Below are 21,416 nucleotides of genomic sequence, written 5' to 3' on the forward strand. Positions count from 1 at the left end.
ATTACAGCTATTGTTAACACATCAGTGATTTTCTAAAGTCCGCACACGATTGCAAGAGTATGATTCAAAATATCTAGCTAAATCAAACCGTGCCACAATCTCATTTCTTCTCCGCCGCTACAAATTTCAAATATTGCCCCACAAGCTCTTTCAACGTCTCCTTGAATGATACGAACTCCCACCCAAACTCTTTCTCCGTCTCCCGAGTATCCAACCTCCAGATCCTCGCCCTCAGGCTTCCCCCCAATTTCAATGTCCCGTTCTCCACAGCTTCTGGAAAGAACTTCGTAACATAGTTCTGCGCATCTTCCCAATCAATACCATCCGGTGCATCAGAACTCAAAATATAGTCTTTGTTCCCTTGCACACTCGGCTTCAACGCATCGATATGCGCCCTAGCCACATCATCAACGTGCACTGTAGCCCCCACCATCTGCGGGATATTGGCATCCAGGAGCGGACCAAGTGCGAGAGAGTTCCCGGACGTCACCAACTCAGCGGCATTTGTAGCCAGTTCATCTGGCCCGAATACTACTGTTGGCAGCAAGTTGACGAACTCAAATTCTGGCTTCTCCTCCTCCATGAATTTTTTTGTGGCAATGCGGGATAGGGTCTTGGATGCGAAGTATGCTTCCATTGACGTGCCGTAGGGACCGGCAATGTTGGAGTTGATGTCGGCTGCGGTAAATAGTGTGAGGTCTGGGGACGCAGGCGCGGGACCAAACATCCAGGCGAAGGAGATCAGGGTTACGGCGGAGGAGGTGATGACGACACGCTTGATTGAGGGAGTGCGGTGCGCGGCGTTGAGGATGGAGAGGGTCACTTTTAAGGCTGGGTTGATAATGTCGCGGTCATAGTCGTCCGACTAAGAAGGATTAGCTTTGTGACGATCAGGCACGGAGATGTGTAATACCTCGATGGCAGGAGGGGAGGCGATATGGAGAATTCCCGTGACACCAGCGAGGTGAGGATCGAAGGAGTGGGTGTCTGAGAGATCGGGAATAACAACCCATTGTAAGTTGTCCATGTGGGGTGCGACTCGAGCGTGAGACTGGAGTTTTGTGGCCTGTTCGGCCTTGCGGATGACCGCACGTACTGGGAACCCTGCTTCAAGAGCTAGGATCAGAGTCTTGAATCCGATATAGCCAGAAACGCCCGTAATCTATGAAGGTGTAAGTAATTGTCGTTAGTGAAAACGGCTGTGGGACCTGTGGAGCCTGTGCTTTCTCACCAGAATGAGATCTCCTGCCATTATCATTCGAGATGCTCAGAAGAGACTTGGAAATTTTCTTTGAAAGAAGTTGAGATGAAATGGGAGGAGATGGGAGTGTCGGGATCTCGAATATGATGAAGATGAGGGGAACAGGAGAAAGGGGAATTGCATGCCATCTTATACACTTGCGAAGGCATTTCAAGGCGACAAGAATCTCCGGACATGAACAAGAACGACGCAATGAAAATTCAATTGCATTAGATTTTGTGGTACTTGGCAATTGTGGCAGCGGAAAATATTGTATAGCCCGGAAAATCGACAAAACGCTAGCACGGATGATCGGAGATAGAGGCATTCGACGGGACGAAGGCTTGGCACTCCTTGGCACGTCGGAGCCCCTGGTATTCTAGATGATCCAATCGGGCAACTACCAGATCTCTCGAGGCCAGAAAGCTGATAGGCGATGGGGGTCGTCTTGAAAGATTTGTGATCTTGTTGTAAGAAGAGAAGGCGGAGTGAGGTTGAGGTTGTGGAGTTGTGATCTGCAGCGCGCTAAACAGCCTAACCCGAAGCGGCAAGAGCCTCCTTGGCTTCCCACCTCAACATCGACTTCTCTCCACCCAAAATATTCCGGGTGGCATGAAAGCGCAGCAACTTAGAAGATTGATCTGCTCCGCCCTGGCCCTGCTATCAGCCATTACATCCGAAGGTCACAGCAGACGTCCATGAATATAAAGCCTAGGACCAGTGGAACAACCTCCTGCCGGCATATCGACAATGATACCGGGCCGTTCCTCTGCAAGATCTGCTCCAAAGCCTTCACAAAACGTATGGTTCGATTCCTTTTGCTCTCAAGCACAATCCTATCAGCCATTTGCTCAACTGTCGTGCTAGGAACCTCGAGGAATCGACACGTACTGTACTGTAGGAAGAAGTGGGTGGGCAGTCTCCCGGTCTTGAGGAAATCATGTGCAGCTTGTCGGAAAGCCAAAGCAAGATGCGACTCGGAACTCCCAAATTGTAGTCGATGCGATGATAGGGGCCTTACTTGTGTTTATGAATTGACTAGGAAGAGTGCGACCTCAGCCCAACAACCTGCATTTGCTCCACCTGATGAGCCAAGCCCCGATGGTACATTGCTTGTTGATATCCCAGAACCGGGCAATCAAAACGATATCCCTTGGAATGCCCATGCGGACAACGGCAATGACGCTCAGATCAGCTTAGATATGGATGCTCCTAGTCTTTGGCTTGCTCCTGTGCCCGACCTGACGCCTCAGAACGACCTCGCTCTCTGGGAACCGGATGCTGGATTTGTGGAAGACGTGGAACTTTCTGACATGGGTGCTAATATTTCGTCCAATGGCTATTCAATCAATGGATCCTCGATCAACTGGTTTATCCCTGGCCCAACACCAAGCTTAACCCTCGACGCGACATTCTCAACTCCCGCAGACTGCATGTTCCATACCCCCTACCTAGTCCTTCGACCCATAGACCGTGATCTGTCCCCCACCTCGCCCAGAAGTCCATTCATTCACGCATATCTCCCAACGGGCTCACAAATCGGCCGCGCCTTCCTTCTGCAGAACTTCAAATCGTACGCCACGGCCCTTGCAACGAAGAACCTGCCGCCCTTCATCCACGGCACGTCGCTTCCATCCCCAGACCCGAGCTCGGGTCAAACTCCGACTTGCGCAACCCCACCTCCTCTACCGACACTAGAGATTTGCAAATCGATCGTCTCACTCTACACCACCAAGACACCTGCAACAAGCTCTTTCCTCTGGCGCACTATAACCATGGAAAAGGACCGCTTTATGGACGAATACGTGAACGGAGATGAGTGGACTGTGCTGTCCATGCTTCAGGCAGTCACGTTGTATATCCTTCTCAGGATCTTTGACGAGGACTCATTCTCCGCTGAATTCGACCGCGAGCTCACTAGAGCGATGACGGTGAGACTTTGATTTCCTCCACTTATCAACGAGCTAACGGTTCTTCCTGCTAGGAAATTGCAATCCAAGCTGAACAGTGCAGATTAGTCTGCAGTGCTGAGATTGAAGGCCGCCGTCCGGAATGGAAAGAGTGGGTGTTGGTGGAGTCGAAACGAAGGACCGTGACGGTAGCCTTCATACTGTATCTTCTATTCGACATCAAACCTGAACAACGGGCCAAAACTAAAGTCGGGCTCTCCGTTCTACCGCTTCCTGCCCATAAGCATCTTTGGGAGGCGGCGACGGAAGGTGAGTGGATAGAAAAGTATGACGAGATGCTGAGGGCAAGAGATGGGAGGTGTTATTTGAGGTATGCGGATTTAATGGCGCTTAGGAGGGGACATGGAGGGGATAAGATGAATGACCTGAATTCATGGATGGTGAGCGGTGATGCGTTTGGGATTCTAGTTCTAATGGCTGCGAATTCTCTCTAATTGTCTATCCTCAATGAGCATTATCCCACATCTCCCTAAACCAAGCCATATCCGCTCCTTCCTCCTCCTCCCCCTCCTCCTCCTCCTCCTCCTCCTCTTCCTCACCCCCACCCGCATTCTTCTTCCTCGCCATCTTAGCGAGCAACTCGTCAAGCGTGACAACCTTGACCACCTTCCCCTTATCCATGATAAGAATAGTATCAACGCTTCGGATGGTGTCCAAGCGATGAGCTATCGTCAAGATAGTGTGCTTGGCGAACTCCTCCCTGATGATGCGCTGCATAAGCCCGTTCGTCCTTGCGTCCACGTTGCCCGTCGCTTCGTCAAGGATTAGGATCCTAGATCAGTCTTTCAGGAGCAAAGCGCGGGCAGGCCGAAGAGTTGGAACTGGCCGTGTGATAGAGGGGAGCCTTTAAGCGGTGCTTCGAGGGGATCGACTTTTGCTTTCTTCGGCGTGATGGCACCGTTTGCCGTCTCATCATTACTCGGCGTTGCGGTCCCAGAGGGCGCCGCAGTATTACTGCCACTTGTACCACCTGTGCCGCGAGATTTGATGACGTTCCATAGCTGGACCTTCTCGAGCGCTGCGATGATTTCCTCGTCTGAGACAGTGCCTGAGGGGTCGAGTTGAGCCATATACTGTCATTCAAAACGAATGTGTCCTGTGGGATCGCAATGAGGCTAGAGACCAAGGGGGTCTAGCTAGATAGACGCAGGAGAAGGGGGGTGTGTGTGTGTTTATTTAACGGCCGTGGTTCGTGACTCGCACGCTTCCCACCGATCCCTATTGGGACATAGGCCGCCGAGGGGTAAACCTCGGGCTTCAAATCGTCTATCAGATTTATATACAAATATGAGACTCTTTGGCGCATTTCCGTAGCTGCCGTGGTCTTACTGGGAGGTCCACTTCTAAGTGGGTTTTGGGTATTTACCAGCTGCAATGGTCCGCCTACACTCCGTGACCCATAATTCTACCGCCATAGTAGTTTAGTAGTGAGTTTTGCAAAGATAGAAAGAGATAGGGAAGAGAAAATGAGAAGGAAAAAGGGAATATAAAAGGAAAGTTAGACTATCTTAGCTAGGTGCTAAGGAGAGGTTGGCGAGGACAGATGTCCTCAAAGAAACGGGTCTCTGCTAGCCATGTGGCTAGTTTTTGTGTTCCTTTCGCAGTGCCTAAAAGAAAAGAGATAACTTCAGAAGAGGGTCCAGGAGGATGAGGGGCTCGTCTCTTAGCTATATAGTAGAAGAAGAAATGTAGAGGTGCTTTTCTTGCTCCACACCGACAGAGAAGATAAGTATCATTATAATTAAAGCATTCATGGTAGTCCGCAAAGTCTCCATGACCAGTACGGGCTGCTATGATACGGCTAAGGTCAAGTCGGTTGAGTTGAAGCTCTCCAGGGCATTTAAAAGACGTAGTTATTTCTAGATCTTAGTATGTCTGTGGTGCTACAGTCTGCCACCGTATCTGAGCAGTGGAAAGGGATTGAGTCTTGGCGTATCTCTTTAGCGAGGCGTATGAGGACTTGTATGGAGAGGGGGGGATAGAGGCAGCTCCTTCCTTAGCAGTGAGATTAGCCGCTTCATCCTTAGGGATTTTGGTATGTCCAGGGACCCATCGGATTTGGATTGATCTACTTTTGGTGTGTGGAAGCCTTTCGCATAGTGGCCAGGCGGCTGCAAGGGTGCGAAAGGATTCAAAGACTTCTTGAGAGGATCCTATAGAGGGAGATAGGAGGTGTGTGGCAACTTCCAGATTGTCAAGACAGATCCATAAGTTGGTAGCAAATTGAGCTGTTGGGTATACTATTACTGCTTAAGCACCAGCTAGAGTAGCTTCTGCTTTGGTATTGAAGACTTCTTTCCCATGTCTGTATGAGAGTAAGGAGCAGAGGAACTAATAGTATGCTTAAACTCTAATATAGCCACCCCCTGCACGTCCGTCTACTAGCCTAGATCCATCTGAAAAGATTACAATATCTGAGCTAGGGATTGTGGGTTGAAAAGTCATGAAATTAGCCGCTGCCTGTCCCTTAGTGTGTTCCATGGGAGCTCCTATTTGAGTTTGGGCATTCTCACGAGACTTGCGAGGGTGCCAGGGAGTGTATTGGAGAGGGTTTATCTGTTCAGAGTTGGGGAGGGCCAGTATATGGCAGGCAAATCGGCTAGTTTATCGGCTATTACTGGCGATCTGTCCTGCGCGTCTTCGTAGTGGGTGATAAGGATCAAGACGCCATAGGCGGACAGTTGCAAGGAGGGCTATTCGATCTAGTTCGATTTCTAGTGGAGAGAATCCAGACTCTCGATAAAGGACAGGCATTGGGGTTGTACGGAAGACTGAAAGGACTGCACTTGCGCCTGTTAGTATTACTTTAGTTAGTTTCTTAAGATGTTCTCCAACTCAGTTTGAAGTCTGGGAGGGCCTGGGGCGAGTACGTCCTGGCCACCAGGTTTCTGCACCATAGTATACTTTATAGAGTACACAGGCTGATATAGCCTGCTATAGTAAATGAGGTTTAACTTCTTGGACAGTATTCCTTAGAGAGTGAAGAGCATTAGCTACAGTGAGGGCTTTAGATACTGTTTCTCTAATATGTTATTTGAATATAAGCTTTTTATTAAAGAGGATTCCTAGCTATCATAGATATAGCCGTTTAGTGTTTTCTAATATTGTAATAGATCTAGCTTTCACTAAAGGTGTATTGGTTGGGTCCTGGTCTACTTTATATCGGGAGAAGTGAAGAAGCTCATATTTATCTGGTACAAATGTAATGCCCTCTGCAGTACTCCAGTTAAGAGCTTCTTGAAGTAAGTCTGATAAGGCTTCGCAGTTAGTAGTAAGAGATGTTGAGATTGCCAGGTTAGCTGCATTATCCGCATAACCAAATCTGTTCCTTAGGTTTCCTAGATGGAATAGATGCGCTATGTAGAGCATGAAAAGAATGCTAGATACTAGGGATCCTTGTAGAAGACCACAGGTAATTTAAGGGGCCGATCTCTCCATTGAGTTGGATCTGAACTAATCGCCCAGTAGCGAAGGAGGCAATCCAGAGAACGAGATTGATAGGCCAGCCCTGCTCACGTAATCTGCGGATCAGTCTGCCGGGAAGCACGGCATCAAAGGCGCCTTTGACATCTAGGGTAAGGAGTGAGGCAGTCATGCCTTGATTTAGCGCTTGTTCGACATCATGTGTTAGGCATGTAGTCAGATCATTTATAGATCTTAGTGGGAGAGCCCCAAACTATTATCTTGCTAATACTTCGTAGTATATAGAGATCCATGCCATATTCTGTGCCACTAAGCGCTCAAGTCCTTTGCTAAGAACTGATAGGAGAGCGATTGGTCTATATAATCTAGGTGAGGACCAATCGGTCTTTTTTAGTTTCTGGATGATTGCTAAGATTGCGTGTCGAAAGCATTTAGGATGATACCCAATCTTTATACACCCTTAATATAGCATTAGTACCTTATCTTTAATTAGAGGCCATGCTACTTTAAGTATGCAGGTTGGGAATTCGTCTGCGCCAGGGGCTGTGTTTCCTGCCTGAAGTACTGACTCCTCCACTTATAGCATCGATATATCCGGGAAGTAGAGACTAGTGGAAGGGACTGCTGGGGAGTCCAGAGGTATGTCTCCTGCCTCTGCCAAGTTCTGGAGAAGATGATAGACTAGTACGTCTCGTTTCTCGTGTACAGTAACTGCTGGGAGGCTGATAGGCCTTAGCGGATCTTTCAGTGGAGGGCTTCGGAAAATGCCTATAGACTTATGCCATTTGCTCATGTCAAAAACATCCTTCATTTATGAAACTGTGGAGAGCTTGTCTCGCCAAAATTATCATTGAGACTATCTAGTAGTCTAGCGGAAGTCTGTCTTTGAGCAGAGGCCTGAGTGGTAATTGTGTAAAGCTTTCTTATAGTCTTCATTCTACTATGGTTGTCCTATACCTTGTGTCAGGGTTCTCTTGGCAGAGCCTCTATATGCTCCTTGGATTGCAGATATCAGTTTTTCAGCGAGAGCATTGAGGTCTTCTTCTGTCATGGTTGGGCTCTCGATAGTAGCAAGGTTAGAGGCGAGAAGCAAGAGGAAGCAGGTATAGTCTAGTGTGTTAAATCTCAGTTTCTGAGCTGTTTCCTTGTATCTCTAATCCCATGGAACAGTGGTGATTAGTGGTTGATGATTTGAGGTTACATCTAAGTGGCTCGCTATGCTAGTTTTAGCTCCTGCAAGTGCCAGAGGGCTTGAGGCAAAGCTAAGGTCTAACACGTTACCCCTTTCATGTGTGGGACAGTCTATGTCAGAGATAAGTACTAGACCCTAGAGGTCCAGCCAGTTAATAAATGACTCTGCAAAAGGTATGGGGCTGCGTTGTAGCAAGGGCTGCCATCTATTATGTAGTAGATTGAGATTACCTGTGAGTATTGTTAATTGAGGGAGATACGCCTCTGGCAGGGTTGTAAGAGCTTTTGCGGCTTCACCTACTCTAATGGAGCCTACTAGGGCGTTATAGATATTAACTATTAGAGCAGACTTTCCTGTGGGTGAAAAATCTGAAGGAACAAGAGATCCGAGGCCTCTTTAGTATCAGTTGTGAAGGGGCGTAGCTGGGAGGTCTGAATGCCTTTCTTCTTTTAGACATAGGTGAGGACTCGTGGTCGGCTATTTATTGCCCAACTGTCAGTTGGGGAGAAGTATTTATATAATGGGTGTTTTTTTGTGATCTGTCGGCTAAGATCTTTGAATATATATGGTTCTTGGATTAGGATAATATTAACGTCGCTAGTGTATGCTAATATGAGAGCTATTTTATGTGCATCTAGCGCGTGTCCTACATTTAGCTGTAGGATTTTAAGAGGCGCCTTTTAAGTTGGATAGTGATAGATTATAGCTCTCATTCAACAAGAGAGGCAAACTAATTTTGTGATTAAGGGGTTATAAAGTGGACTGCGCGAGCTGTAATTGGAGGATCTTCAGTTGGGGTGCGAGGTGGAGGGGTTACTGAACAGAAAGGAGAGATAATCTCATGGGTTAAAGGCTAAGTTGGCATCTCATCTAGTGCTATAGGTATTTCTTATGTGTCTATGGAAAGCTGAGAGCTACATCCTCCTTCAGTTCAAGCTTTTGCAAGGTTCATAGAGTAGGATTTGCGGATCTCTGCTTGTTAAGCTTTGGTGTATTTAGTGTTGCCTTTAGGGCGCAGGAGGCATTCTAGGAAATCAGCTAGATATAGTCCATGACAGTATATGTATCTAGGAGGGCACTGATGAGGCTCTGGAGCTGTGCAGCGGTTAACATAGCCCTCTTTAGTATGCTCTAAGGAGCCACAGAGCTGGCATTAAGAGGAGCAGGCATAGGATTGTGCATTATGCTATTTCTAGCATCATGTGCATTAAATAACTATTATTTTCTTAAAGAGGTGACGAGCCTTGGTGATAGTACTAAAAAGACATAGATGGATAGGCAGTAGTAATTTTGTGCCTTCTAGAAAGTTGACAAACCAGCTTGAGGAGAGAGTATTAGGGTTGGCAGCACTTATAGTGGTCTTGCTAATAGATATAGGCTTGAGCCCTGTAGTTTCGCTGATTTCTGAGGATAGTAGTATAGGATTGATAGGGATTAGTGAGTATTGGCCATCTAGGATTTGGCCAATTTTCCTTGGCACATTAGTGACACGGTATGAGACCCATCGGGAACTGTGTTCTATCTAGCAGTTAATAAAGAATGCAGAGATAATCTCTTTTTAGGTCTTAAGGGCTAGGAGGGCTTCTGGAGATGAGGGGCATAGTGCAAAGCCAGTCTTTATAGCTTGAACTTCTTTTAGTGCTGCACTGTTTGAGTTTAGTTGAGACCGTAGGCTAAAATAGATAGTGTAGGCTTCCATTTTTCTAGCTACATGGTTAGCTGGGAGGTGTATGAAGAGCCGGTTGTCGGGGAGGGGTTGTTTGGCCAGAGGCATAGGCTTTTTAACAGGGGCTTTAGGGTAAGTAGTGGGAGTTAATTTGACCGGGGCATATTAGGTAATAGTCGCATAAGTCGACTGTTCAAGACCTGAGGGGGGACGTAAGGGAGGGGGTGAAGGGGGTAAGGAATTTAGGGTGGAGGAAGGGGAAGAGGAAGGGGAAGGGGAAGGGGACAGGGCAGGTAGAATGGAGGTCGTCGAGATACCGCTGATATAGGCGTTGAAATGTTGTTGGGCTACTTGGGCGAGGTCATCACTTAGAGCGGTGAGGGCTCTCAGTAGGTGAGGGGCAAGGCCGGTGGTTTGGCTGCGGTGTTTATCAAGGAATACAGCTATAGGGCTGAAGATCTTCTGTCCTTCAGAAGCTCTTATTGTAGCTGTAGATGTTGATTCCAGTAGGGCTGTCTGTAGAGGGCCATCTGTACCAGGGCCTTTACGCGCCATGGTGTTGCCGGACGCGTTGAGACGCGTCAAAGGCCGCACTCCTGGGAGCTAGGTGGTAGAGAGGGGTGAGGAATTTGAGCCTCTGACTGTTTGATGTGAATAATTGTGGAGAAGTCGTCTATCAACTCGAAATCGAGCGTCGAGAATGTTGTGTAATTGCGCTGGATGCGAGGGTGCAGTCGAGATCTGGATAGCTGACATCACGTGATATTATCACGTGACGAAGGCTACACAGAAATCCCTTACCGGGTCGGTGTCAGACATCTCGGAAAAAGAGGCAACTTAAACTACTCAATTGAACCCATATTCCGTGTTAGGAAGCTTATCGTACTAGTACTAGTGCAGATGCACCCACACTGGGGTTGATAATTGCGCTGGGGCGCACCCACAACGGGGACCGTGTGGGTGGGCAGAAAGGCACAGATATTGTCCAACCTGGACTCAGGTCGGGGTACTACTCTGTACCCAGTTATTGTCCTGTAGTTGCAGTCTACAATCTTGCTGTGTATCTTGACTGCTCAATATTGTATAGCATCACATGTTAGGCTTTGCTAATAATCCGGCATGTGAGAAGATAGTCTCGAACTGATGGAGCCTAGATGGTTATTTAAGAGGTCATCTTTCTGATGCTTCTTGTCTAGGTTGTCTAGGCCAGATTCAGATACCCAGTCCAGATACCTAAGCTGAGATCAATACACAATATTGCAATTCTTCAACATCATTTAAAATGGTCCGAATGTCTATCATCTCCTTCCTTGCCTACGGTGAGTGGTCTTATTCTCCTCCCGCATTCAAGCTCGTAACTTTGTATCAAATTAACGGGTATAACAGCAATCGTTATCATGCCTCATGGCCAGGTAAAGGCAAATCCTTCGCATGGGGCGATTCTCGCCAATGATACAGACGACAGTCCTCACGGAGAGGTAAGTACACTGCCACGCAACAGATCATAGGGTTAATACGAAGAGAACACCATAGACCCTTGGCTGTTTGCCAGTTATTGGAGGTGCAAGTCTATATCTTTCTGCACTGTCCAATGTCCTGAAATTACTAACTTGCTTGAAAAAACAAGTGCCCCGCCAGTCTCGATTGCTGTAGCCTCAAATGTGTCGACTTGCAATCAGACCCTGACCATTGTGGTGCGTGTTCTAAAAGAGTATGACATCTGTCTTGATATCCTCACAGGTCCATCTTTGGCTTGTCTGATCTGGTACTGGGCCTTTAGTGTTCTGCTTCCACACCATTCTGTGTCTTTGGGCAATGTACAGCTGGCCCAATCATCACCACGACTACTATTGCAGCAACTACTACTACAACAACAACAACTACTACTACTACTACTGCAACCCAGGTCATTTGCCCAACCGGAAGAGCCTGTGGTATACAATGTGTAAGTGCACCCTGATTCCATATCTATACCGCTACTAAATTTACAAATTAGTGTCTTGAACCCCAAGCCTGCGTTACCGCCAACCTGCGTTGTACCTGTATAGTCGATACCGACTGTAACCTAGGCCATGTCTGTGTCAATGGCGAATGTTGTCTTTTTGCTAATTCCTGCGCGGGTGTCTGCGTAAGTTCAACGTCCATCCTAAAAAGAACATTTCATTGCGTGAACGGACTTGTGCTGATGATTATCGTCTAAATAGTGTGCGACTGCATGCGTCAACGGTGCCTGTCCACCGACCCCTTGACCGCGTTTTACTAGGTTGAAAGATCTATCTAGGTGATAGCATGTGTCTGTCCCTGACGTGGCTTTTTCATTTCTTATGGGACTTGATTCCAGTGAATGTAGGCTGGAAGGTGGCAAGGTATAATCGATATCAAGGAGGGACAAGGGCAGAATATAATTTCAACATTGGAAGATTGATATTGGAAATAAGCTTTGGAAAATACAATCATTTGTGATGCAGAAGGACAAATCAAGATGTGAAAAAAAAAAAAAAACAGTTGTAAGATGATCTACAGGACTATATAGGTACTCTACATATGTTCCGTTGAAAATCGGGAAAAGGAGAGTTATATCTTTAATTGATTTATTAAGCGTAGTGGAAATTAACGAGTGAAATATTAGCTTTTCGTCAGCTATGAATCAATCAAAGAATGGTTAATCTTACAGACTGTCTAGCAGCTGGACAGAGATGGGTTGCAGCATATGTAACGTTATATCGGCTTAATTGAATGTTACTCCAGGGACAAGGAGTCCTGCATGAACCTTACAGTAACTGTCGGAACGACAATATTAACCCTACGCGTTTCGGCACCAGATATTAGTTAGTCCAACGTGGCATATGCCTGTCGCGTATATATCTAGCTAGCTATCCCCCGTCCCCCTTGCTCTTGGGGGATCAATCACAATATTAGGAATGAAGATAGCTTTATATTGTCAGGCTCATTAGGCCGCTTCGTGCTTGTGCCTTGCTACCGTCTATGCTTCGTGATACGGACCATAGCAAAACTAACAATTATAAAAGCTCGTGATGTAATATTCAATGAGGATGAAGTTTTTAATGGTAATTTGGAACGTCTGAAAGATGACGTGCGAGATATCCCTCTTCCAGAATCGGCAGAATTGTTGATGAAGACCAACATTACTCAAGAAGGTCAAATTCTTGGATCTAACAGTGAGTCAGAAGAGTTAAGTCCCGAAGAAGACACAATTCTACTCGGGAATCCTCTCAGCGTCGAAGAATCGGTAGAAGATATCAATATCGAAGAGGACCTGGACCAAGATCAAATATCAGCCATCCCAGAGACAAAGAAAAATTTGGCTGGTACAGAAGAATTCGCTTACCCAACGCCGCTAGAAACGCCGCTAGCAGCGTTACTTTCTGCAACAATCAAAATTTCCGATGATTTGGACACGCTTGCTAATAATTTACTAGGAGAGGAGTCTAAACAGGTTGACAGCGAGTTCCGGCCTTGGAATGCTTCCTTCCTCGCGGGTCAACGGCAAAGTTGTCGATAGAGACAGAATCGACCGATTGATTCGAAAGAACATGTTATCAGAACTGCACTGCAGAGATATCTGCCTTACCTTCCTCAACGGCATGAAGATCTGGTTTCTCATCCAATGGGACGAGAGTTTGAGAAGACAGAGAGAGATTACCTTGCAAGTCATATCCCAACAAAGTCGTGGAGGAAGATAGAGGGTTGGGGAGGCCAAAGGAGAACAAATTCTCTGCTGCATGTGGGTCTACGTATACAGGTTTGACAACATGGAAGACTTTGACGGTACTATCGGGGATATTAATAAGCATAACAAAGAGAAGGAAGGAGCAACTGCGTTGGTGCGTCTAGGGAGGGTCTTTATAGCCCTTGCCTCGTGTTAGATTCATCGAGGTTAATTTGCCTTCAATATTGTGAAATTGGTAGAAAACTAGCTGATACTGTATTTCCTCGACTAACTGCTTGGTAGTCCCACAAACTGGTGTTCTTTCTAACATGGGAAATTGTCCTCTATATTGAAGAATTTAAAGCCTTTTGGTTTAATTATTTACAGTAACCCCAACTGGTGCCCCAGAAGCAGGTGGTGGTAGAGGTAGTGTTTGATTTATCAGGGTTTTATTTTGCCCTCAATCTCCTGAAATTGACAGAAACTCAATGATACTGTATTGTCTCAATTGAATGTCTGGATGTCTCTGACAAAGTTGTGCTGCCTCTAACAGGGAATTGCCCTCTATAATGAAGAATTGAAACCCCTCGCCTTAATACGTGTTTCTTCCTGATTGGTAGGCCAGTTGGCCTCACTGTGCTCTGCACTTCACTAATAATATCTAATAGGTGGCGACAAAGGCTGTGACACAAGTCTAGCCAACTGCACTTGCCTCATCATCCCCGTCGACAGCTCGTCTCCATCCAAAGCAGCGGGAACATTTTACAACGGCACCATCACATCGAGAATCTCCTCAATCTTCAACTTCGACTTCGGCTCCAATGTCACCAATAGACAATGAACATTGGTCTTCTTGTTCCCAACCAAAAACCAACTGGAGACTTCATCATTCAGCTTCAGCGGTGATGGCGCCATCAGATTCTCCGAGTTGGAAAAGCCGGCTAGTAATTTCACAACGGCAGATAATATCCCTCATGTCAAAGTCGATTATGGAGTCACGCGTGTTTCGCCCGGTCATTCCTATAGTATTTCAACATTTGCATGTCCCGCTGGCGGGACAGTGGCATTCGAATTGAGGAACGCGGGGACTATGGATCTGAATTATTTCGAAGATTACAATCCTTCTCCGTGAGTTTTTTATGTTTTGAAGACTTGAACAAGATCTACTGACCCGGTGACAGAATCGGTCTTTATGTCACCACATGTTGAATGATATAACCCGGCAGAAAGTCATGAGACGATCCATCCCCAGTAGACGACGGCTCTAGAATGTCTGCTTAAAAAGCGTTCAATCAATTTGCTCGAACGAGTAGTTACTAATCGCGTATTAGTATTAATGACATTCTCCATTTGGTTTGAATAAGGTGTTATACTTACGAACTTGGTATAGTCAAAACAAGTAAATCGAATCAATTACCACCAGGTATATTTACAACTAGAATACTGTTTACAATTGCTGAAAGACTCGGAACTAGATTCTCATATCGTATTTGGTAGATCCTGGGGGTGTTGTCTGCAATGGGCTCTTCAGGCTTCAACTTGGGTGTTGAAATTTGTGGAATCCGGTCATCATACAGCAGACACAGTATCTATGCCTTTCTGCCCATCCACACTGGTCTCCCAAATTACAGGCCAATATGAGTTATCCCTTCATGTCATGCTTTCAGTTATAACCTTGAAAGTAGTATTTAATGAGCGTATATTGATCTGTGTTGGCTTGTTCTACTTCACAATGTCACACTGACTAGAATCCAGCCTTCTTGTAGATGTTGAATCTGACCAATTTTCCTGGGTTGTGAGTCATCATGAGAGTTGTTGCCTAGATAAAATATGCCTGCTGTGCCTGTTTTCTGTTGAAGAATTGGTGGTAAAGGCACGAATGTGGCTGATGCTAAATGAGAAAGATAATGATAATAGTGATCAATAAAGAACGGTTGACAAATGAGTGGATCATGTAATAAAGACAATCACAATAGCAATATCACAGCAAAAGAAGAAAATAAAGAGATGATTAAGTGAATGTGTATGGAATGCCGTTGCTCAGGCCAGCACTGGTGACAACCTCCAAAGCGTAATTCCCTGCTGCTGCGGCAGGTGAAGTTGCAGATATACTGAGGTCAGAGTTGACTGTAAAGCTTGCCGCTGCAACTACTGCAGTTGCTGAGACAAAGACCACATCAGTGGTACTGGCCAAGTTTTGCCCAGTGATGGACACCACTGTGCCCCCTGCAGCTGGTCCTGAAGTTGGAGTGATTGAAGTAAGTACTGGTGGACTCACATAGCTGAAGCTAATTGAGCTATTTGTGCCACCTGTAGTGGCAATATTGATTGGAACCGTGCCAGCAACATCTGCTGGTGTAACAACACCTAATGAAGTATCACTGACAGAAACAATAGTCCCTGGAGTGGTTCCAAAATTCACACCAGTGGTACCTCCAAGACCACTACCAGTAATGGTAACAGTATCACCTCCAGCTGTGGAGCCCACAGAAGGAGTCGCGGTTGTAACTACAGGTCCAGAACTATAAGTATAGTTAGGGCCAGTAGTGGAACCACCAGTTGTTGTGACTGTTACAGGGGCAGTCCCAACACCTGGCGGAACGACTGCAGTCATTACGGTTGGTGATATGACGGCAAAAGATGGGGATGGTGTAGTGCTAAATGTAACTCCTGTAGCACCAGTGAAGCCTGTACCATTGATAGTAACAGTATTCCCGCCTGCTGTGGTCCCAGATACTGGCGTAATTGACGTCACAGTGGGAGCCGCAACGTAGGTGTATGTTAAATTGTTACTTGGACCAGTTGCGTTGGTCACATTGACTGCTGCAGTTCCTGTTCCTGCTGGCGCGACTGCAGAAATTTGAGTGTTGGAAAGGACAGCGAAGCTGGTGGCAGGCGTACCACCAAAGCTGACTGCGGTAGTGTAGAGAAGATTTGTGCCGTTGATTGTGACCAAGTTCCCACCTGCCGCTGGCCCGCTGGTCGGAGAAAGGAGAGAAATGACTGGAGCAGAGGGAGTGGTATTATAAGTGAACTGCAGGTTTTGGGTGCTGGAACCAGCTGCAGTGGTTACGACTACTGGGACTGTACCAGTACCAGTTGGGGCTGTGACAAAAAGTGATGTGCTGGTGTTCGAGAGAATAGTCGCAGTAGTGGCACCAAATCTGACCGTGGTGGCACTGGCGAGATTAGTGCCAGAGATGAGTACTGTGGTGCCGACAGGGCCAGAGTTAGGAGTGAGTTTAGAGATAGTAGGGGCAGACATTGCAGGTCAAGATAATCAGGCGTTGGGCTTGAATAAAAGAGTTGCAGTAGGGTAAGTGCAAATGGACTCAGTGCTCACCTTTTATAAGCAGACCTCAAGTTAAGTGGCTTCCCTATGATATTAAATACAGGATCCAAAACCAAACAGAGTTATAAGAATTGAAGAGAGAGATAGGAATTGTAGGGTAAGATGTGAAGGGTGGCCTGGTTACATGACATGAAATGAAACATTGTGCAATGTTGTAAGATGTTATATAAGCTAGCTCTAGGACCTCACACAATATAGTATACCACACTAGCTGGCTCATGTAGCGCATTGTCAACCTGATAGGAAAAGACGCAGAATGAAAAGCCTCATTGACATAGTCTCATTTTTCAACAGAGATGCCAAGGTTGGAATTTTCATATGACATACAATGATATCACACATGCATTCATAAGGCAGCTCACTTGATGTAACATGCCACACAAACCAGCTTCATATGACATACCACTTGAGCTAGCTTGTGTCTTGTGGTCACCACACAAGCCAGTGTATACTAGGTTGGTTCTGGTGGGCAGTACAAGGTGTCACAGTTATGGAGATATTGTCTTAAGCATGGAGGAAGTTGATATACATGCACATGAAGCCCTCCATCTAGAGGATATATGCTTGCTTCAACTAACCAAAGCAGCCAACATCGAGCGATTAGAATAGGTGTGAGGAATGGGGAGGCATGCGTCGATATGCCAGTTATCCAGGAAGCTACTACATTCTTGGTATCATTTAGCCATATAGTGTACTACGCGACCCAAGGTTATGAACAGAGTGCTTAGGCTGATCGCCTGGATCGCGGTTGTCAGATTAGGCTAATTTGGCCCTGCCTCCGCATTCTGTAGTTGAGATGACCATCCCGAGGAAAGGGATGTCATCATGAAGCTTATCTCGTCGAGGTTGTAGATAACGTCCTCAGGGATATGTACTTGGCCTCCCTACAGTCTGAAATAACCTTCAGAACTTGCATTAGGCCCTCTGATAGTTGAATCTGCGAGAATAGTCTATAAACAGCTCGAACTGGATGTTGACAAAGTTGGAGGCCAAGTCCTTCCAACCCGTTGCGCGTCATACATGTGTAGCAGTTGGGTTGCCATATCTTCCACGTCATGTAGTCTGGGGTAAACAATGTGTAGGTAACTCGACTATGTAGTCAACTACAGCTCTTTCTTCTACACTAGTGAGTTTCTTCAAATTGGTTAGAACATTGCGCCGTGTAAGACGACCGTGATCATCGCCATAAGAGGGTTGTGGGGCGACTCTGTAGAATATAACTATAGCTTACAGGCTTAGATTTCTGTCTTTTTCAATGGCGTCAAGAGCCAGATTAACATTGGCTTCACATGGAATAGATTCCACAGTTTGTTACAGAGGAAGTTAGTGTTGCACATTGAAGATGCATGTTGCTTGTGTGACGGTCGCAATCCGGGCCTGGGAGTAATGCGTTTGGTGTAGTGCGAGAGGTCCACACTACAATACACCGTTCTTGGAGCCAAGACATACATACTACACTACACTACACTGAACACACTACTTTTTTTACTAAGCAGAATTCTTGTGGCAACTATATTAGTTATTCGGTCTATTCCCATTCGATTACCTGATATCGATAGCATTGCTTCAAGCATCCTGCTGCACCTATGATATCTGCTTTGTGGCACCCCCTATCTGGTCGGACCATTCTTCCTGTACTACTAAATATTCTTTCTGGCTCCGCACTCATTGCTAGAATCGCAAACAAGTCCAGCAAAAGTTGCAAGATACGGCTATACTAAGCACCTGTCGTACCAGTACGCAACTAGATCATCCATATTCTTCTCCCTTGGTAGCTTCTGCCACTCAGCAAACTCATCAGTAAGTTCTAGCTTCTCTTCGTCATTACTGGTGTGAAACTCTTCCTCCATGACATATTCAAGACTATTATTTTGGTCTGCTTAACGTCTACAGAGTTTAATTATATCTGAATCCAAGAGATCTCTGACTTTCTTTGTCTTGTAAAGACTCCACTGTTTTTGAAGAGCTACATCTACAGCATTTTGCCAATCAACATGATCAGCCCATTTCTTCTAGATCCATTGCCATTTAAGGTGCGGGTGAGAGCTATTGCAGCAATATAAGCAGATAAATCATCAGGTCAATCAATAGCATTTATCAAGCTTCTCCCATCCAAGCTGGAGGCTATTATGGAGGTGGCGATATACTATTGGGCTCTAATTTTCAGGGATATTACCATCTGCGGTACTCATAACCGGAGAGTACCTATCGACGAAGACTTTCATATCTTTGAGCAGTAACTCTATGGCAGGAAGAACCTCCCAGAGAGCCCCATATCTACATATATAACTATGAGGGAGGAGACTTCCAAGGGAAAGATTGATAATTAGACTCCGGACTTACCGTCCTGTGCTTGGCCCTCAAGCCGCTTGATGGCTAATTTGAAGGGTTTTAAATCGCAAGATATTCCGCCAAAACTGACCAGCTATCCACTGAGAAATAGTCTTCACAAATTGTGGACCTAGATTGGTGTTTTTTTAGTAGGGGCCTTGTGCTGTTGTGTGTAATCTTCGCTATATAATTATCATTCTCCTTCATTATTTTGTGCATGGACTCATCAATAGGAGTTTGGAGCATCACACCGCGTTCAATCATATCATATGATGAATTCCAGCAAGTCTCTTGGTCCTCGACCAATTTGTAAATCTTCATCTGGAAGACGTGTGATTTCGGTCTCCTGGAGCTTCTCGGAGAGCTGTTGCCTTTGACCAGTCCAAGTGATATATTTGACAATATTGTGAAGTTTTCCAATGGGGCCTTTTTCCTCCACAGCTCTAGGTCTTTCAGCTCCTCTTGTGCCAGCCGAATATCTTCTTGTAGAGCATCAGGATCTTTGCCAAAAATTATCTTATGAGTAACTAGATTCAGTACATTACTAGCACGCCGAAGACGACTATAGATACATAAAATAGTGAGCTTTCATTTGCCAATGTGAAGTTATAGTTATTTACCTTTTACCTGCATCGAATGCAAACACATCGGCGAGCGCAATGACTGCTGTATCATTGTTGTGTGTATTATCTAGTACAAAATAGCGAAGCCGATCTTAAGGCTGATTTATAAATAACAACTGTAACGCCCTCTACAATATTGATCCCAGTATGACTGCCAACAACTTCTGGTAAACTGAGTAGAAAGGTGCATAATTTGCCTTGCTAGTTAATGAAGTACACAACTATTCCACATAATGTGAGAAGATTTTGAGACGTCTAGAGATCAAAGGATATATGGATTTTGCCTAGCGTTATGTAGATGCTCTATTATTATTCCTTTATATTTGTCTAAATCTTTTATAACCCAGTCATAAATAGATCGGTAAGTGGGTAAACACCCAAACTCACCCAGAGATCCATTTAATTCAAGCATCAGATCATGGAAATAGGGACTCTCAACTTGATTAAATGCAATATTGTCATGGACAATCCATCGCATAAGCTTCATTTAAACCCGTTTTAGATCAAAGTCAGTGATCAGTTGATGGACTATGTCCCGATCTCTTATGGTGAGTGAGCGATCTGGTTGTTTGAATGCATCAAAAAATGACCTCTTCTTTACAGCAGGCCCATCCTTAGTAAGCTCATGTTCGTCTTTCATGTGCTTCAGAGGTATACGAGTCCCGCCACTGACTTTCCACAGACGACTTTTATGTCGTCTTGTACTATGGCACTTTTTGCAAAGCCAGTATTTTCGTCTGTTCTACTCTCTTTAATATCATATCCTTGCGTCCAGATCCAGGCACAGTGATTTGCTGAGTGAGTGGGCAACTAGAAATTTAAAATACAACTCCAATCAATATCCTCGTAGCTATGGACAGCAACTGCAGGAGAGGTATCAGGCTCGGCATTTTTGCTATTGAAATCAGACGTGTCTTGGTGTTCTATTGAAACAGTGTTCAGCATTGATGTTGTGCAAAGTGGTAATGATAGCGTGACTAATAACTAACATATGTTACTATTTCCTATTTGGGTCGTGAATTATGCCCACCGCCTCCAGGCCCTGACCAATAATGCCACTCTGCTACTCCTCTGCTAATATATGTTGGAAATAGAGTAAGCTATTCCTATTTGGGATAGGATTCAAAGAACCGCACGAGCATTGATCAACAGGAAATTTCAAGAATCAGATTCACATATCGACTTCATATATCAACACAAGATTGCGACAAGATTAATCTTACAAATCAACTTTACAGCCTATATCTAGAAACTTCGATTGAACATGGATGCTGACTTCAAGTGATGTCATTTATTTTGAGAATGTGAATATAAAAAGGAACAAGATTGCCAGATAGTGTGACGGCTCTGGCAACCTTACTATATGAGAGAGTAGTAGAGAGGATCCACCATCCTCAATATTCTGGTCTTTTTGGCGCAACAGCTTAGTGAGCGAATACTCCCGTGAGCGAGGTCGTGACAGATAGTGACGTTTTAGATAGTGTGCACGAATATCAGAAAAATCCCTACTCTAAGAGACTCCTTAGTTGATATTACTAAGTTGGTGCTAGTACAGATTCGGTTCCATTAATATAGATATGTCACATGAAGATAATTCAGTGCATTTAGTGTAGTGTAATGTAGTTTGGGTCCTTACACTACACACACTGAAAATAACACAGCTCACACTACTCCATGCTACACTAAAATGTAGTGCACTACGTTTAGTGCGTGTACACTGGAATACTCGCACTATTCTCAAGCCCGGTTTGATCTGCTCACTTGTGTGGCCCTTTATGTCCCCGCACTAGCTCCGGGGTCAGAGCTAGGTAGATAATGGCAATGCCAAATTAACCTACACTACCACCAATCGATACTCACTGGATTTTGCTCACGGTAACTCACCTGCCTTACCGGTTTAGCCACATTTCGATTCGTCAGTCCTTCGTCTGCTATCTGGAGTTGTCACC

The 21,416-nt window shown here is 45.4% G+C and overlaps 6 protein-coding genes across 6 annotated transcripts, besides 5 other annotated features; 2 read left to right on the forward strand and 4 right to left on the reverse strand.

Moving 5' to 3' along the window:
* Positions 1-43: 43 nt before the first annotated feature.
* On the reverse strand, positions 44-1,346 carry TSTA_111640 (3-beta hydroxysteroid dehydrogenase/isomerase, putative). The gene is made up of 3 exons (XM_002481275.1): positions 1,232-1,346; positions 914-1,162; positions 44-865 (listed from the first exon to the last, which is right to left on the reverse strand). Exons 1-3 carry the CDS (start codon positions 1,256-1,258, stop codon positions 101-103), a joined length of 1,041 nt encoding a protein of 346 aa, XP_002481320.1. The 5' UTR covers positions 1,259-1,346; the 3' UTR covers positions 44-100.
* A 512-nt stretch (positions 1,347-1,858) lies between these two features.
* TSTA_111650 (uncharacterized protein) lies at positions 1,859-3,644 on the forward strand (the record flags this gene model as incomplete). The annotated part of the gene is made up of 3 exons (XM_002481276.1): positions 1,859-2,041; positions 2,108-3,171; positions 3,225-3,644. The coding sequence occupies exons 1-3, from the start codon at positions 1,939-1,941 to the stop codon at positions 3,642-3,644; spliced, it is 1,587 nt and encodes a 528-aa protein (XP_002481321.1). The 5' UTR covers positions 1,859-1,938.
* Positions 3,645-3,654: 10 nt separating this feature from the next.
* Positions 3,655-4,515, reverse strand: TSTA_111660 (metal resistance protein ycf1, putative; the record flags this gene model as incomplete). The annotated part of the gene is made up of 2 exons (XM_002481277.1): positions 4,033-4,515; positions 3,655-3,982 (listed from the first exon to the last, which is right to left on the reverse strand). The coding sequence occupies exons 1-2, from the start codon at positions 4,278-4,280 to the stop codon at positions 3,655-3,657; spliced, it is 576 nt and encodes a 191-aa protein (XP_002481322.1). The 5' UTR covers positions 4,281-4,515.
* Positions 3,704-3,747: a microsatellite.
* Positions 4,516-4,920: 405 nt separating the features above from the next.
* Positions 4,921-6,627: a mobile genetic element.
* Positions 6,628-6,643: 16 nt separating this feature from the next.
* Positions 6,644-8,065: a mobile genetic element.
* A 1,318-nt stretch (positions 8,066-9,383) lies between these two features.
* Positions 9,384-10,046, reverse strand: TSTA_111670 (uncharacterized protein; the record flags this gene model as incomplete). The annotated part of the gene is made up of 2 exons (XM_002481278.1): positions 9,384-9,616; positions 9,809-10,046. The coding sequence occupies 2 exons, from the start codon at positions 10,044-10,046 to the stop codon at positions 9,384-9,386; spliced, it is 471 nt and encodes a 156-aa protein (XP_002481323.1).
* Positions 9,737-9,776: a sequence feature (G-rich).
* Positions 10,047-11,328: 1,282 nt separating the features above from the next.
* Positions 11,329-11,393: a microsatellite.
* Positions 11,394-12,255: 862 nt separating this feature from the next.
* On the forward strand, positions 12,256-13,014 carry TSTA_111680 (uncharacterized protein; the record flags this gene model as incomplete). Its single annotated transcript, XM_002481279.1, has 2 exons — positions 12,256-12,319; positions 12,437-13,014. The coding sequence occupies 2 exons, from the start codon at positions 12,256-12,258 to the stop codon at positions 13,012-13,014; spliced, it is 642 nt and encodes a 213-aa protein (XP_002481324.1).
* Positions 13,015-14,888: 1,874 nt separating this feature from the next.
* TSTA_111690 (uncharacterized protein) lies at positions 14,889-16,502 on the reverse strand (the record flags this gene model as incomplete). The annotated part of the gene is made up of 2 exons (XM_002481280.1): positions 15,214-16,502; positions 14,889-15,052 (listed from the first exon to the last, which is right to left on the reverse strand). Exons 1-2 carry the CDS (start codon positions 16,424-16,426, stop codon positions 14,889-14,891), a joined length of 1,377 nt encoding a protein of 458 aa, XP_002481325.1. The 5' UTR covers positions 16,427-16,502.
* Between the last annotated feature and the right edge of the window lie 4,914 nt (positions 16,503-21,416).

This window comes from Talaromyces stipitatus, genomic scaffold (genome assembly GCF_000003125.1).
Source record: "Talaromyces stipitatus ATCC 10500 scf_1105507295555 genomic scaffold, whole genome shotgun sequence".
NCBI lineage: Eukaryota > Fungi > Ascomycota > Eurotiomycetes > Eurotiales > Trichocomaceae > Talaromyces > Talaromyces stipitatus.

Bases quoted from the DNA above. Each gene is read 5' to 3' on its own strand.
- TSTA_111640 (XM_002481275.1), bottom strand. From the start codon at position 1,258: ATGATAATGGCAGGAGATCTCATTCTG. The intron at 1,163-1,231 runs GTGAGAAAGCAC...ACACCTTCATAG, and splicing joins TGGCAGGAGATCTCATTCTG to ATTACGGGCGTTTCTGGCTA. The intron at 866-913 runs GTATTACACATC...AATCCTTCTTAG, and splicing joins CCTCCCCTCCTGCCATCGAG to TCGGACGACTATGACCGCGA.